This window comes from Biomphalaria glabrata, unplaced genomic scaffold (assembly GCF_947242115.1).
Source record: "Biomphalaria glabrata unplaced genomic scaffold, xgBioGlab47.1 scaffold_34, whole genome shotgun sequence".
In the NCBI taxonomy this organism is placed as follows: domain Eukaryota; kingdom Metazoa; phylum Mollusca; class Gastropoda; family Planorbidae; genus Biomphalaria; species Biomphalaria glabrata.
The window spans coordinates 65761-81093 of NW_026602921.1; the positions used below are offsets into that span (position 1 = coordinate 65761).

At 37.4% G+C, this 15333-nt stretch overlaps 1 protein-coding gene across 1 annotated transcript; it reads left to right on the forward strand.

Moving 5' to 3' along the window:
* Nucleotides 1–870: 870 nt before the first annotated feature.
* Nucleotides 871–1284, forward strand: LOC129924110 (dynein heavy chain-like). Its single transcript, XM_056017920.1, has one exon. It carries the CDS (start codon nt 871–873, stop codon nt 1282–1284), a length of 414 nt encoding a protein of 137 aa, XP_055873895.1.
* The last annotated feature ends 14049 nt before the right edge of the window (nt 1285–15333 follow it).

A 15333-nucleotide genomic window follows, 5' to 3' on the forward strand; every position in this document is an offset into this window, starting at 1 on the left:
TGTTTGTTATTGTTTGTTATTGTTTGCATGTCTTTTTAATAACGTGAATATTGAGAGTAACTCTTCCCATCAATCTCCATACGAAAACTTGGGCGATTGTGGGATTTTCTCATCAAGCCCTATGAAACTCGATACTTCAAATCTCGCGCGTATATTTATAGAGCTCTCCAGCGTGATGCCAAGCTTTCATACTCTAAAGCGGTATCGATTACCCCCCAGAGCATAGAACGACAGCTTCCCTACTTTGATAATCGAATTAGCCCGGGTCATAACTGTGACTAGGACCTGTCCAAGAAAGAGAAGTTGCTCTCGTATATTTCTGAAATGTTTTAAGACTTGGCATGTCTAAATGTACACACGTACTCAGATAGGCATGTCTAAATGTACACACGTATTCAGATAGGCATGTCTAAATGTACACACGTACTCAGATAGGCATGTCTACGTGTGCTCATGTCTTGGGATTGGCATTTCTTCAGATGCACATGTCTTTACGTACGCAATTCTCAATTTACGCATGTCTCAGGGAACATTGTCTGGAAGTACGCGTGTCTTCAGATTGTCATGTTTTCAGATAAGCATGTCTTAAGGTGCGCATGTCTTCAGATAAGCTTGTCTTAAGAACTCATGTCTTCAGTACTCATGTCTTCAGATACGCATGTACTCATGTTTTCAGATACATATATTTTCCGATAAGCATGTCTTAAGGTACGCATGTCTTAAGGTACGCATGTCTTCCTATAAGCATATGCTCAGAGACGCATATCTGCAAGGTATATATGGCTAAGGGTACGCATGTTTACTGGTACGCATGTTTTATGCATGTTTTAAGATACGCATGTCTTCAGATACACATGTCTTCAGATACACATGTCTTCAGATAAACTTGTCTTCAGATACGCATGTCTTCAGATACGCATGTCTTCAGATACGCATGTCTTCAGATACACATGTCTTCAGATACGCATGTCTTCAGATAAACTTGTCTTCAGATACGCATGTCTTCAGATAAGCATGTCTTCAGATAAGCATGTCTTCAGATACACATGTCTTCAGATACGCATGTCTTCAGATACACATGTCTTGAGATACGCATGTCTTCAGATAAACTTGTCTTCAGATACACATGTCTTCAGATACGCATGTCTTCAGATACACATGTCTTCAGATAAGCATGTCTTCAGATACACATGTCTTCAGATAAGCATGTCTTCAGATACGCATGTCTTCAGATACACATGTCTTCAGATACGCATGTCTTCAGATACGCATGTCTTCAGATAAGCATGTCTTCAGATACGCATGTCTTCAGATACACATGTCTTCAGATACGCATGTCTTCAGATAAGCATGTCTTCAGATACACATGTCTTCAGATACGCATGTCTTCAGATACGCATGTCTTCAGATAAGCATGTCTTCAGATATGCATGTCTTCAGATACACATGTCTTCAGATACACATGTCTTCAGATACACATGTCTTCAGATACACATGTCTTCAGATAAGCATGTCTTCAGATACGCATGTCTTCAGATACGCATGTCTTTAGATAAGCATGTCTTCAGATACGCATGTCTTCAGATTTACATGTCTTCAGATAAGCATGTCTTCAGATAAGCATGTCTTCAGCTAAGCATGTCTTCAGATACACATGTCTTCAGATACGCATGTCTTCAGATACACATGTCTTCAGATAAACTTGTCTTCAGATACGCATGTCTTCAGATACACATGTCTTCAGATACACATGTCTTCAGATAAGCATGTCTTCAGATAAGCATGTCTTCAGATACACATGTCTTCAGATAAGCATGTCTTCAGATACGCATGTCTTCAGATACGCATGTCTTCAGATAAGCATGTCTTCAGATACACATGTCTTCAGATAGACATGTCTTCAGATACACATGTCTTCAGATACACATGTCTTCAGATACACATGTCTTCAGATAAGCATGTCTTCAGATACGCATGTCTTCAGATAAGCATGTCTTCAGATACACATGTCTTCATATACACATGTCTTCAGATACACATGTCTTCAGATACACATGTCTTCAGATAAGCATGTCTTCAGATACACATGTCTTCAGATACACATGTCTTTAGATAAGCATGTCTTCAGATACGCATGTCTTCAGATACACATGTCTTCAGATACACATGTCTTCAGATACACATGTCTTCAGATAAGCATGTCTTCAGATAAGCATGTCTTCAGATACACATGTCTTCAGATAAGCATGTCTTCAGATACGCATGTCTTCAGATACGCATGTCTTCAGATACGCATGTCTTCAGATACACATGTCTTCAGATAAGCATGTCTTCAGATAAGCATGTCTTCAGATAAGCATGTCTTCAGATACACATGTCTTCAGATAAGCATGTCTTCAGATACACATGTCTTCAGATACACATGTCTTCAGATACGCATGTCTTCAGATACGCATGTCTTCAGATAAACTTGTCTTCAGATACGCATGTCTTCAGATACGCATGTCATAAGATACTCCTATCTCATGTCACGTTAATCTGAAAAGCTCTATGAAAAGTATATTGCCCACATCTGAAGAATTTGTTAGTTGGTGTATTTGGGAAACGAGATGAGTCATTTTAAACAGGGTACATTTTGTTTGTTTGTTTTTTTACAATACCTCTATTCAACTCGTAACATCCTCTCTAACGATTGTCCTAGAAATTTGACAGTTGCTGAATATCGCTGAGAAAAGAATGACTAGCTCGTTGGCCACACTGGGGAAACTAGTTGAACCATTATAATTGTTCAAAGTAAAAAAAAAAAAGAAATCAATTTAAATGTTGGCTAGAGAACGAGAAAGTATTTATCTTGAACTGACTTGACCTCTTCACCTCGAAGACTTGAATAAATTATTGTTCTGGAACATTTGACGCATTGTACAGAGGTATTGGCTTGAGGAGGCTTTAGCTCTGGACTTATAATTCAGGTCGTTCAAACTTTTTTTTTTACAAATGCATTTTAAAAAAGCGATCAAGGTAATAGTCACAAAGATACCCCCCCCCCTTCCTTTTCTCTCCTAATCCTTTCCCAACTGGTCCAGACTAGTGATAGGATCAACAACAATTGGTAAACATATATGTTATCGCACAGATGTATTATTGCTAGTCTAGATCTATTACACATTTAATCTGGGCCAAACAAATTGATACAAGTACACTTAATATAAGCTTTGCTGCTGCTGTTGTTTTTTTAAGTATTTTATTTTTTATTTTTATTGGTTTTTTGTTTGTTTTTTATTTTCTATGTTTCTGTTTCATTGTGTGTCGTATCCGTGTTGATGGCCCACCTCTAGACATCCTCTCTATTAACCTGCACTATCTCTGTGTTTTACTCGACAATTTAATACACGTCTTTATTTACTTATAACTGACTTATTACCTAAAGGCACTATGCTACGCTTTCACTAAACAGCTAACAATGTAAATATGTTTTCTTGTACATTTTGTCTATACGGACGGTCCCACATCCTGTGATGTTCAACTCTTATGATGGTCCACCATCCTGTGATGTTCAACTTTTATGATGGTCCACCATCCTGTGATGTTCAACTTTTATGATGGTCCACCATCCTGTGATGTTCAACTTTTATGATGGTCCACCATCCTGTGATGTTCAACTCTTATGATGGTCCACCATCCTGTGATGTTCTACTTTTATGATGGTCCCCCATCCTGTGATGTTTAACTCTTATGATGGTCCCCCATCCTGTGATGTTCTACTCTTATGATGGTCCCCATCCTGTGATGTTCTACTCTTATGATAGTCCCCCATCCTGTGATGTTCTACTCTTATGATGGTCCCCCATCCTGTGATGTTCTACTCTTATGATGGTCCCCCATCCTGTGATGTTCAACTTTTATGATGGTCCCCCATCCTGTGATGTTCAACTCTTATGATAGTCCCCCATCCTGTGATGTTCAACTCTTATGATGGATTGTGCTGTACGAACACCATGACAACAAAAACCAGCCCACTAGAACATTTTTCCTACCCGAGCCGCATCAAATGTATCCTTCGCTCCCCCCCCCCCCCTTTTCCAAAACACACACCGTCCCACAGCCTCGCTTGAATGGAGTCTAGATTTGTGTGTGTTTTGTCAATGGGGCACTAGTGGCGTGATGAAATCCCAATACAGCCCGAGGGAGCAACGTGAAATGCATTGACTGTGAGCTCACTTTCTCACCCACACTCTCCCTCTCCAACACACACTCACGAGAAATGCTCACCAAGGTCATGCAATAGAATAAAACTTGTTGACCGTATGCACGAAGAAGACTTGATAGAAAATAAAATTGTGTGAGCAAACACGAGACTGGTGTGAACTGTCAAGTGTTTAAATTGACTTGATGCTGGGGCAATGTTAAGTGTTTAAATTGGATTGATGCTTGGACCATGTCAAGTGTTTAAATTGACTTGATGCTCGGACCATGTCAAGTGTTTAAATTGACTTGATGCTCGGACCATGTCAAGTGTTTAAATTGACTTGATGCTCGGACCATGTCAAGTGTTTAAATTGACTTGATGCTCGGACCATGTCAAGTGTTTAAATTGACTTGATGCTCGGACCATGTCAAGTGTTTAAATTGACTTGATGCTCGGACCATGTCAAGTGTTTAAATTGACTTGATGCTCGGACCATGTCAAGTGTTTAAATTGACTTGATGCTCGGACCATGTCAAGTGTTTAAATTGACTTGATGCTCGGACCATGTCAAGTGTTTAAATTGACTTGATGCTCGGACCATGTCAAGTGTTTAAATTGACTTGATCCTGGACCAAGTCAAGTGTTAAAATCGACTTTATCTTAGAGTATGCCAAGTGTTTAAATAAACTTGATCCTGGATCATGCCAAGCGTTTAAATTGTCTTGATGTTGAGACAATATTAAAGAGATTTAATTGACTTGATGCTGGGAGAATGTTTAGCGTTTAAATTGACTTGATGCTAAGACAATGTTAAGTGTTTAAATTGATTTCATTTTGGACACTGTTAAGTGTTTAAATTGACTTGACGCTGGCATAATGTGTTTAAATTGACTTGATGCCGGGACAATGTTAACGAAAAACCCATGAAGTGATCCAAATGTTAAACCTTGAGTGTTGATAGTCTGCATGTGAATCAAGCGTACCAAGACAGATCAACAGAAAGTAATGAGTAGCTTGATCCTCACAGAGACTCTCTTTTGGACCCAACAGTAATACAAGCACAGAGAAGTCGATCATGACTAATTACAAGTTTGAGTCAAACAAAGAGAATTAGATCTTGTCATGTTACAATTTATAGCCCAAGTCTGAGAGATCTTACTTTGTTAGAACCTAGAGCAAAACAAAGAGTATTAGATCTTCTCTTGACATGACCTTGAAGGCTTTTACCTGTTCTGGAAGTAGAACTAAGCGCTATGTATGTTTGTCACAAAGAACAAAGATAGGTATATACTATATTACTTTGTTAACATTAGGCTGATCAAGATGATCTCATCGGACAAACAACAACAGCGACTACACACACACACACACTCCAATTTTTTTTTTCTATAATATTTTATTCAGAAAATAATTAGCAAGCAATTATGAAATAATCTTAGGCTTTTCTTGGAAGAGATTAAATATTTGTTTAATTTCTTTTTTTTGTAATTAAATTAGAAACAAGATAATAAATGGGGTTTGTGTTACACACAAACTCGTAAGCGGCCCAAGCGGGTTTGTAATGCACACACTTTACATAGACACAATGTTATAGAGACAAATGTCAAGCGTTTTGAAGCGGTGTTATCTTTCAAAATAGAAGGAGGAATCTATAGTTTGGTTTAGATCTAAGCATTATGATTCATTGATTGATTCTCTTGTATAGTAGAGCCTTTATTTAGCTAAAGTTATCTCTTGGTGAATAAAAAAAAAAGTAAATTAAATTGTCGTGGTTTGTGTGTGTTGATAAGATTACAAATAATTCTGACTAATAAAAATTGATTTTTGTTTTTACCCCCCCCCCCCCTTATTATCACTACAGTGTTCGCGTGTTAGAGTAACTGTTTAGCCTAGGGGCTATAACTCACAATCAAGGAAACATAACTCGTGGCATGGTGTTGTACACGAAATCATCATTGCTGCCTGGAGTTAATGCCCTTCAATAGTGCTAAAAGATGAGGGTTAGTGACAGCATGTGCAATGATTGCGCCCCACCCAGCTATATCTTCTGTGGGCTACTTGGACTCCTGGCGTTAAAAAACAAAAATGAAATAAGATTACGAACTGGCAGGTCTAAATCAGCGATTCTCAACCTTTGGGGATTTTAAGATTACATTTAAAATGATGTATTTCGCATTGATATTTAGGATACTCGGAATGAAGCTACCATTGGGAATGATGCTAGTAGAACTGAGGATTCAATGAAACCATTACTGAGATGAGCGCATGCAGAATTAACTGATATGCCATATGCTGGTATTTTCTTCATAGGGAACATAATAGAATATACATGTAACTTTAGGCTTTCTACCATAGGTGTGTATTCTATGCGTCTGTACCGCCGAGCACAGCGTGATATTATGTTTTAAGAATCAGCATTTTCAAAATACAGTAATAGAACTGCGTGGTGAAATAATGGTACTAGTAGATACACTTTTAATATAAAAATACTTATATAAAGTTTAAAAAAATCAATATCCTGTCTTAACAAAGTTTACATCAATACTACGATTATTTCCCTTTTTTTCTAAAGTTTATCTGTGAAACAATATAATTTCTCCTTTCATTTGTAGTTTATTTCAGAACATAAATTATTTCCCCTTGCATACAAAGTTTATGGCTGACCTATTTCCCTTTGCACTCTAAAATGTATTCCTGTACCAAGATTATTTCTCCCAAATTTCCAAATAGATACTTTTTTAACTATTCAATTTTCAAAATGAAAATCTCATTTTGCACTCCCCCGCCCCTTTTTTTCCCCCAAATCCTTCTCAGAATACCACCATGTATTGCGTAATATAAAGATTGGCATCGTGTGCTTGCAGATGAATACAATTCAAAGAAACTACAGGCCAGAGAACATAATGTTATTGTTTTACGCTAGACGGAAGTACTAACATATCAGGGGAATGACATGAGACTTGCACGAGCTGGTTATCATGTTGAGATGTCGTCTGCTCGGGAGATCGATGCCTGAAGAACGAGGAGAATCATAAATCTAAACAAGGCCATTTACATTAGACACTGTTATGCTAGAATAACAACACTGTAATTACTACAATAATAAACGAAACAACAATAACAATAATGAACAACGATAAATGATATCAAATATGTTATGGCACTATTCAAGGCAGCTCATTTGCCTGGACAACAAAACAAAAACAAAACAAAAAAAAACTATATGGCTACAATTCAAAGTAGAGGAAGGAAGTAGATCCAGCAAATGTGTATTCCAATATCTTTTGAGTGCATGTGAACATGTTGACCATGGATCAATCTAGGTTAACAAGAAGCAAGTGTGCATAAGACACAATGATATCATGGAACCCGTTACACTCTAGACATACACAACTGAACACTGTTTTTACACGATTGTAGAGCTTGGACAGATCCTGGAGAAATAGCAGCTCATGAGAAAAACATTCTGTTCTGAAATAGAACAAGTCTTCATTGTACAAGTTCTGAAATAGAGTTAGCCTCTAAGTCTTCATTGTACAAGTTCTGAAATAGAGTTAGCCTCTAAGTCTTCATTGTACAATTCTGAAATAGAGTTAGCCTCTAAGTCTTCATTGTACAAGTTCTGAAATAGAGTTAGCCTCTAAGTCTTCATTGTACAAGTTCTGAAATAGAGTTAGCCTCTAAGTCTTCAGTCTTAATGTTCTGAAATCGAGTTAGCCAAATATCTACTACATTGAGCTAGTAAAGCTATTATCCCCTCAAAACCAAACCATTAAACAGTGTTTCCCAAAGTGAGTTCCGCGGAACCCTAGTGCTCCGTGAGGCCCGAATAGGTGTTCCGCGAACTACTGGAATCATTAACTAGTAGTCCACCACGTGAATTAACCTGTCTAAAAAAAATAAGCAAGTTGTTCCGCTAAAAACTCAGAATGTGCGAAGTATTCCGCTAAAAACTCAGAATGTGCGAAGTGTTCCGCTAAAAACTTTAGAATGTGCAAAGTGTTCCGCTAAAAACTTTAGAATGTGCAAAGTGTTCCGCTAAAAACTCAGAATGTGCGAAGTATTCCGCTAAAAACTCAGAATGTGCGAAGTATTCCGCTAAAAACTCAGAATGTGCGAAGTGTTCCGTTAAAAACTTTAGAATGTGCGAAGTGTTCCGCTAAAAACTCAGAATGTGCGAAGTGTTCCGTTAAAAACTTTAGAATGTGCGAAGTGTTCCGCTAAAAACTCAGAATGTGCGAAGTGTTCCGTTAAGGAAAAAGATTTGGACACACTGCTATTAAAAGTGCAATACTACGAACACGCCCTTTTTCATTTACACTATTTACTCTCTAACCCCAAAAGAGCTGAGCTACGTGAAATCAGTTTTATGACGTCATTCAATTCTGTGCTCCTTCCGTTCCCCTCCAAATTATTCATTGTATTGGCGTACAAAGGAGAAATGGCTCTCACCACTCCTTGTTTGCTGAGAGGTTATTTTCTCGTCATCCCATTGTTCACTGGAGTCTTTCATTCAATGGATACTATTGGTTCAACGCTACAAACTGCACACACGTAGACAATGTCAGTTAGAATTGTTTGTTGATATTCCCGTTTCCATAGCAACCTCATGCTTTGTCGATGGCCGTGCGAAAATTTTTTTTTTTGAAAATCGCGTAATAAAAGCAAGTGAGGGAGATCGAGAACATTGTGTGTGTGCGTGTGTGTGTGCGCGCGCCCGTGTGTGTGTTTTGCATATTTATTTGTTAATATGCAGCTAAAAAAATGTAATGACATAATCCAAATTCCTAAGTGGAATTAAAGTGATATTTAGCACTGGTTATCTGCCTATTTGCACATGCGTATTTTAGTGGTAATGTATTCCTTTATATCGGCATTTTAGTGGTGGCTTTGTTGAGGTTTGACTTGAATGGAAGTATTATTAGCTGACCTCATTTATGGAATAAATAAATATAAAGAATCTTTCTATCATATGATCTAGTCATTCCAGTCTAAACTAGCAGGTATAACAATGAATTAAATCATACATTTGTTTTAAAACAAGATTACAAAGACAACTAGTATGGACACACAAACTCAAAATCGGCCCACGAAGTGGTCCACCCAGGCAGGTAAAAAGACAGGTTTCAATATTTTCAGAAAGAATATCAGAATGAAATTCTATCAAAGGCAAATGACAGAGAAGAATGGAGAAAGAAGGTTTACATTTCAAGTTGACAGACAGACCGCACAAAACTAATAGTGTCTTTTCCCCTTTCGGGGCCCTAATCTGGTTCAGATTTTTTTCTTTTCTATTTTTTTTTTCAAAATGATTGAATATATCCTTGGATTCACTTTTTTTTTTGGAATCCCAAATCGTTGAAGGCCGTAAGCTATCTCTTTTTTTTTTTGCCTCTAAGTAAATCCAGCACTGTTCACAGGGCCTGACCCTTAGAGTGGTTTCCATATCTCAAAAAATGGAAACTTCTTAACACAAGGTAAATGAGATAAAATGTACAAGTATCCTATTTCTTTATTGATTTGACATGCTTTTAGATGTATTGATATTATAAAGTGCATTGATAATAATGCCTGAAGAGGGTAAGGGCTTCCACGAAAAATCCTGCCTAGGGCTGACACTTACTAAACTCCGGCCCTGGTCGTTACCTTTTTTTTTTCTTTGGTTGTGTGTGTCAGTGATAATAAATGCTTGCTTACTTACTTACTTACTTTGACTTAGATCGCATTGGGCGGCAAGCTGCCTCCATAAAGATGTCACTGGCAATGCCTGAAGCCTCTTCCCCCCCCCCGTGACGTCCACTGCTCTGAGGTCCTCAATGAAAGAGTGGCACCAAGTTATTCGATGACGTCCCTGTTTTCGCTTTCCTCGTATTGGCCTCCATGCCACTGAAACTCTTGGTATGCTTAATTCATTCTGTCGGAGAACATGTTCCTCAAACCTAATGCGACTCTCGGTCACAACCTTATTAACTCTTTCTCTCCGTAATTATTTTTCACATTCCAACGGAATTCTTTATTTTGCTAATTAGTATTTCTCTCTACACTGCTAGGGTTAAACTTGAACGACTTTTTTGTTTTTGTTTGTCACCAGAAAATGTTTTATTTGGTCTAGAATTAAAGGGTTATGCATGCTCTTTATATATACACTAAGTAAAGTTTATAAAATCAAAAACATTAATTTAATTTAATTAGGTCAAATCAACGATGATATCGTCAATTAGGAGAGAAAGAGTTAAGAGCCCCAGTTTGGCATATGATTTCTTTGTTTGAGACCAGATCTCTATAACTGGCTCCTAAAATCCAGCCATCTTTGTTGAGCCACATTTAGTCTTTTCTAAATTTTGGCAGATGACTTCCATTACTCGCATGTACACATTGCTATTGGGGTGACGATTGTGTTAACTAGGTGGATATTAGTCTCAATTCCAGTAGCTTGGCTTGTCCAAATAGGCTGCAGCCTTTGAAAAATGTTCCCTGCCTTTCTGCACGCTACTTCATGGGAGGCATCCCCATCGTTTGTTGTGATGCTTGTTCCACTCTTCAACCTTTGACTCGGGGGGGGGGGGAGGCATCCTTTGCCTTATAATAAATACGCTTCCAATCCTTATTTTTAATTTTAAGTTAAATACCAATATAAATTCATAATTTAAACTGATTTGAACGTAAATAAGAATATTTGATTCATTTGAACACCAGTTAGTTACTAAAATAAACAAAATATCTGGGTTTATCTTGGTAGCAGCATAAACATCAAGAGTAAAAATTCTGATGGAAAATAACAACTTGAGTGATCCCCTGACCACCACTGTCTGGGGGTGGGGAAGGTAGGACTGGTTGGGTGCATTGTTTGGTAGACACATTCGTCCGCTTGCACCAGCTGACCTCCAAAGGGTAAACTTTGAAGTGACAGAGCGGGATGAGGGCGGAGTGGGTCTGGGCCTTAGTGAGTGAGTTTAATCAAATAGAAGGAACAGAAAGAGCTCAACGCAAATACTGTTTGGTTTTTATTTATTTGCTCCCTTCGTTTATTAGTATTATTATTTATTCGGTTGATGTTGAATTGATGGCCGAACCACGTAGAGAGCTTAAGCTCCTACACAGAGCTCAGTGGTGAAAAGAATCGTGATGTTACATCTTAAAACTCTCGCTGGGATTCAAAAGTTGTAATTATTCTTTAATACCATTCACAAAGTCTTTAGACCGCCATCGACATGGGAAGTCATAAGGTTAGAGTAGGAAAGATAAGAAAATAAGAATGAGGACAAACTTAGATAAAACGAATAAAATTTAAACATTTTTATGGTAAGAACTGCACAGTCACTATTACATATATATATATATGTGTGTGTGTGTGTGTGTGTATGTGTGTGTGTGCGCGCTCACATTTATCTCCATTTCCTTTATATATAAAATAATTAACTACTTTTCTTTATTTATTGATTCCTGTGCTTTCGACAATGAAAATAATTGTGTGCAAAGTTTTAACTTGTTCCGAGAAATGGAAGTGGAAGAACTAATGTGTCCAAGATTTGTCCCAGACACACAGAGTAAGTGGATGACACATGTAGTCCAGTAAGATGAAAGAAATGGGACAGGGATATGCTGTCATTTCTTTTATTATGTTTTTTTTCCCCTTAATTTTATTTATTTGTGTAAAAGGAAAAAGTATGATTTCTTTGTATACCTGGTTACGGAATGGCAGATAAAGTTAAGGTCAGATTTATTTGTTTACATTACCTATATTTAAATGGTTCAGGGCCATGTGAATACTTTTATGAACTTTCTGCACTGCATAATGAATGAGAGAACAGACAGCTAGAGAATAACTATCTTCCTTCTCTTTTGTGTGTGTGTGTGTGCGTGTGTGTGTGTGTGTGCGTGTGTGTGTGTGTGTGCGTGCGTGTGTGTATATATATATATATATATATATATATATATATATATATATATATATATATATATATATATTAGTTTTATTAAGTGCCATTTTGTTTTCCGGAACTACGGTTACTTCAGCTTGATCTAGGTACAATCCCAGGCTCGTTCATACTGGTATTAGTGTATCACTCGATTACTGTCATGTTACACTGAGTGATGTTATCAGCTTTCTCCATCATTAGATGGTGTTTGTTTAATTGCCAAATAGCAAATCTATCATGAAATGAACAGATCTTTTATTTTCATTTAGATTTTTATCTGCAAATATGATTTGAAAAGGCAAGAAAATAGGCAAATTAGCAGCAACTTTTGAGTGCCAGCAACAGGAACAAGGGTCAGCTAGGGTTAGGGTTAGGTTATTGGCCTCCCTTGAAGAAACACTGATATCCGACTAAATAACTAAATACATATTGATATTGTGTTTGTAGTGTTTGTATGTTTGCACTGCACGTGTAAACTACAAAAAAAAATGTACTAGAAAGATTAGACTAAAAATAGAATCAAGAAAAAGTGTGGCCCAGAAAATGATTTCATATAATCTGTTGTACTTCGTAGCGCGCCACGAGCGAGGGGGGGGTACAAATGTACTCAAAGAAAGCTAGAAATAGAATAAGAGGGAGAGAGAGAGAGAGAGAGAGGGAGAGAGAGAGAGAAAGAGAGAGACAGAAAAGAAGACAAGAAGATTAACCTGGAATTTAAAAAAGAACAGCAAAAGATCAAGGACACTGGCTTTGTCAGCGTGCAATAATCTCTAACAAGATGCGACCAAAAGTTATAAATAAACAGGTCATTGTCTGTCTTCTCACCAGGAAATCAACACCTGGGGCTTGCTTTATTAGAAGCAGGTTTCCAATGTTTCTTATTTAAAAACAGCATTTTTTAAATTCGTTCACTTCTGACTGTAATAGTGTAGACGCCAGTCTAAATTTCAAATTGCACATAAATTAGAAGATGCGTACAAGATTACAAATAAGACGTTATTTTTACATAGCTTATATCAACTCACTCTGATTGTCTGTCTGATTGTCTGTCTGACTTTCTGTCTGTCTGGAAAAAAGTTTGGGTACGTATTTTCTCCCACACCCGTTCTCTGATCAAGTTGAAACTTTGCACAATTTATTCATCGGCATACGCAACACATGCATCAATACAAAAAATGTTTATTAATTTCTGGTTTTTAATTATTTTGTTTGATAACAATAAGGGAAATTAATCCTTCAATAATCACAGATATAATTAAATATTTGCGGTTTTGTCCCCTTAAATAGTTGTACACATCATATAGTGTACCTAAGAAAACAAATTGTTGGGCTGCATCCGAATGCCATACCGAGAAGTTTTGAGTTCGATTCCTTATGAAGATTTGGGATTTTGAATCGTGGGAGTTTCAGGAGGTCACTGAGTCCACCAAAAAGATCACAACCAATTATTCTGTGATATAAAGGTTTTTGGTCGGATTGCACTCTAGAGCCCCTCCGTTATAGCAAACAATTGGACACAGGAAATAGCAACACCCATGTCATCATCTTACCCACTGACAGAAGGTGTCATGAACACTGTAGCCTACTTAGATAGTTATTTAAAGTGGAAGTTATGTATAACTACATCTATAGGATTATATATTTATATATGACTATATTTATATTGACTATAATTATTATTTACATTGACTATAATTAGTTTAAAAAAAACTCCTTCACATAAAAAGTACATATAGTTTTTCAAAAGTGATGGCGTTATTCTAGAGTCTCTAACTCACGCTCTCGAATCTATTATTGATAAAGGGGAAAACACTTTTCTTGATTTGTTTGTCCCATCCTTAATGCTGCCAGCATATTAAATAAAGGTAGTCTAGACCACCGGTCCTCAAACGGAGAAAATGGTTCATACCATGTCTCCTTTAATAGCCAAAATTAATGGTTCTACAAGCTATTTCATAGTTACTTGTTATTTTACTTGGAAATATTTCTGTTAACTGTATAACATCCATTTCTCTATGTGTTAACTTCAACTCCATAACATCCATTTCTCTATGTGTTCACTTCAACAGTATAACATCCATTTCTCTATGTGCAAGAAATAAAATTGAAAATAAAGTTAAAAAAAAATAAGCTTTAAAAACACTATTGCATACCAATCAATATATGGAACACAACTAAATAAGTTGACAGAGCTTACGTTGAGCTATATTAAGTGATGTCAAGTTTCAGTTGAGATACAAAGTGTTCTAGCGAGAGTTTCGTTTGTCAAGTTTAGAGTTAGTTTAGACATTGTTTTTGTTTGTGTCATCCAGTCTCACTGATTCATCAACAAAAGATGGTTCATTGCCATTACAGTTGAACAAGAAATAGACTCATCCAATAATAGTTTCTGTGTGAAACTGTTTCTTTTGGTCTGTCCAATTTCAATGGTACACAAGCTAGTAGTCACCGTTTGTTTCATTCAGATTGGATACAAGAGAGTCACAAGCTTATTGGGAATAGAATTTAGAAGAGCTCTCGGAGTTCACTATTTATATGGAACTACCATTGAAACTGAAACTAAATAGAAAACATTTTCGTTGTTCTAACTCTTGCACTGTAGAAATATTTTTGTAAAAATACCTCGAAACAGTGTGAACGTTTCCATCTACCACATTGTCACCTCAGCACTTAGAGGTCTCTGGACTGCTAGAACTTCCCAGTGTCACCTCAGCACTTAGAAGTCTCTGGCCTGCAAGAACTTCCCAGTTTCACCTCAGCACTTAGAAGTCTCTGGTCTGCAAGAACTTCCCAGTTTCACCTCAGCACTTAGAAGTCTCTGGCCTGCAAGAACTTCCCAGTGTCACCTCAGCACTTAGAGGTCTCTGGTCTGCTAGAACTTACCAGTGTCACCTCAGCACTTAGAGGTCTCTGGATTGTTAGAACTTCCCAGTGTCACCTTAGCACTTAGAGGTCTCTGGACTGCAAGAACTTCCCAGTGTCACCTCAGCACTTAGAGGTCTCTGGTCTGCTAGAACTTACCAGTGTCACCTCAGCACTTAGAGGTCTCTGGATTGCTAGAACTTCCCAGTGTCACCTCAGCACTTATAGGTCTCTGGACTGCAAGAACTTCCCAGTGTCACCTCAGCACTTAGAGGTTTCTGGACTGCTAGAGCTTCCCAGTGTCACATCTGCACTTAGAGGTTTCTGGACTGCTAGAGCTTCCCAGTGTCACCTCAGCACTTAGAG

Coding starts and splice junctions, on each gene's coding strand:
- LOC129924110 (XM_056017920.1), top strand. CDS start 871: ATGTCTTCAGATAAACTTGTCTTCAGATACGCATGTCTTCAGATACGC.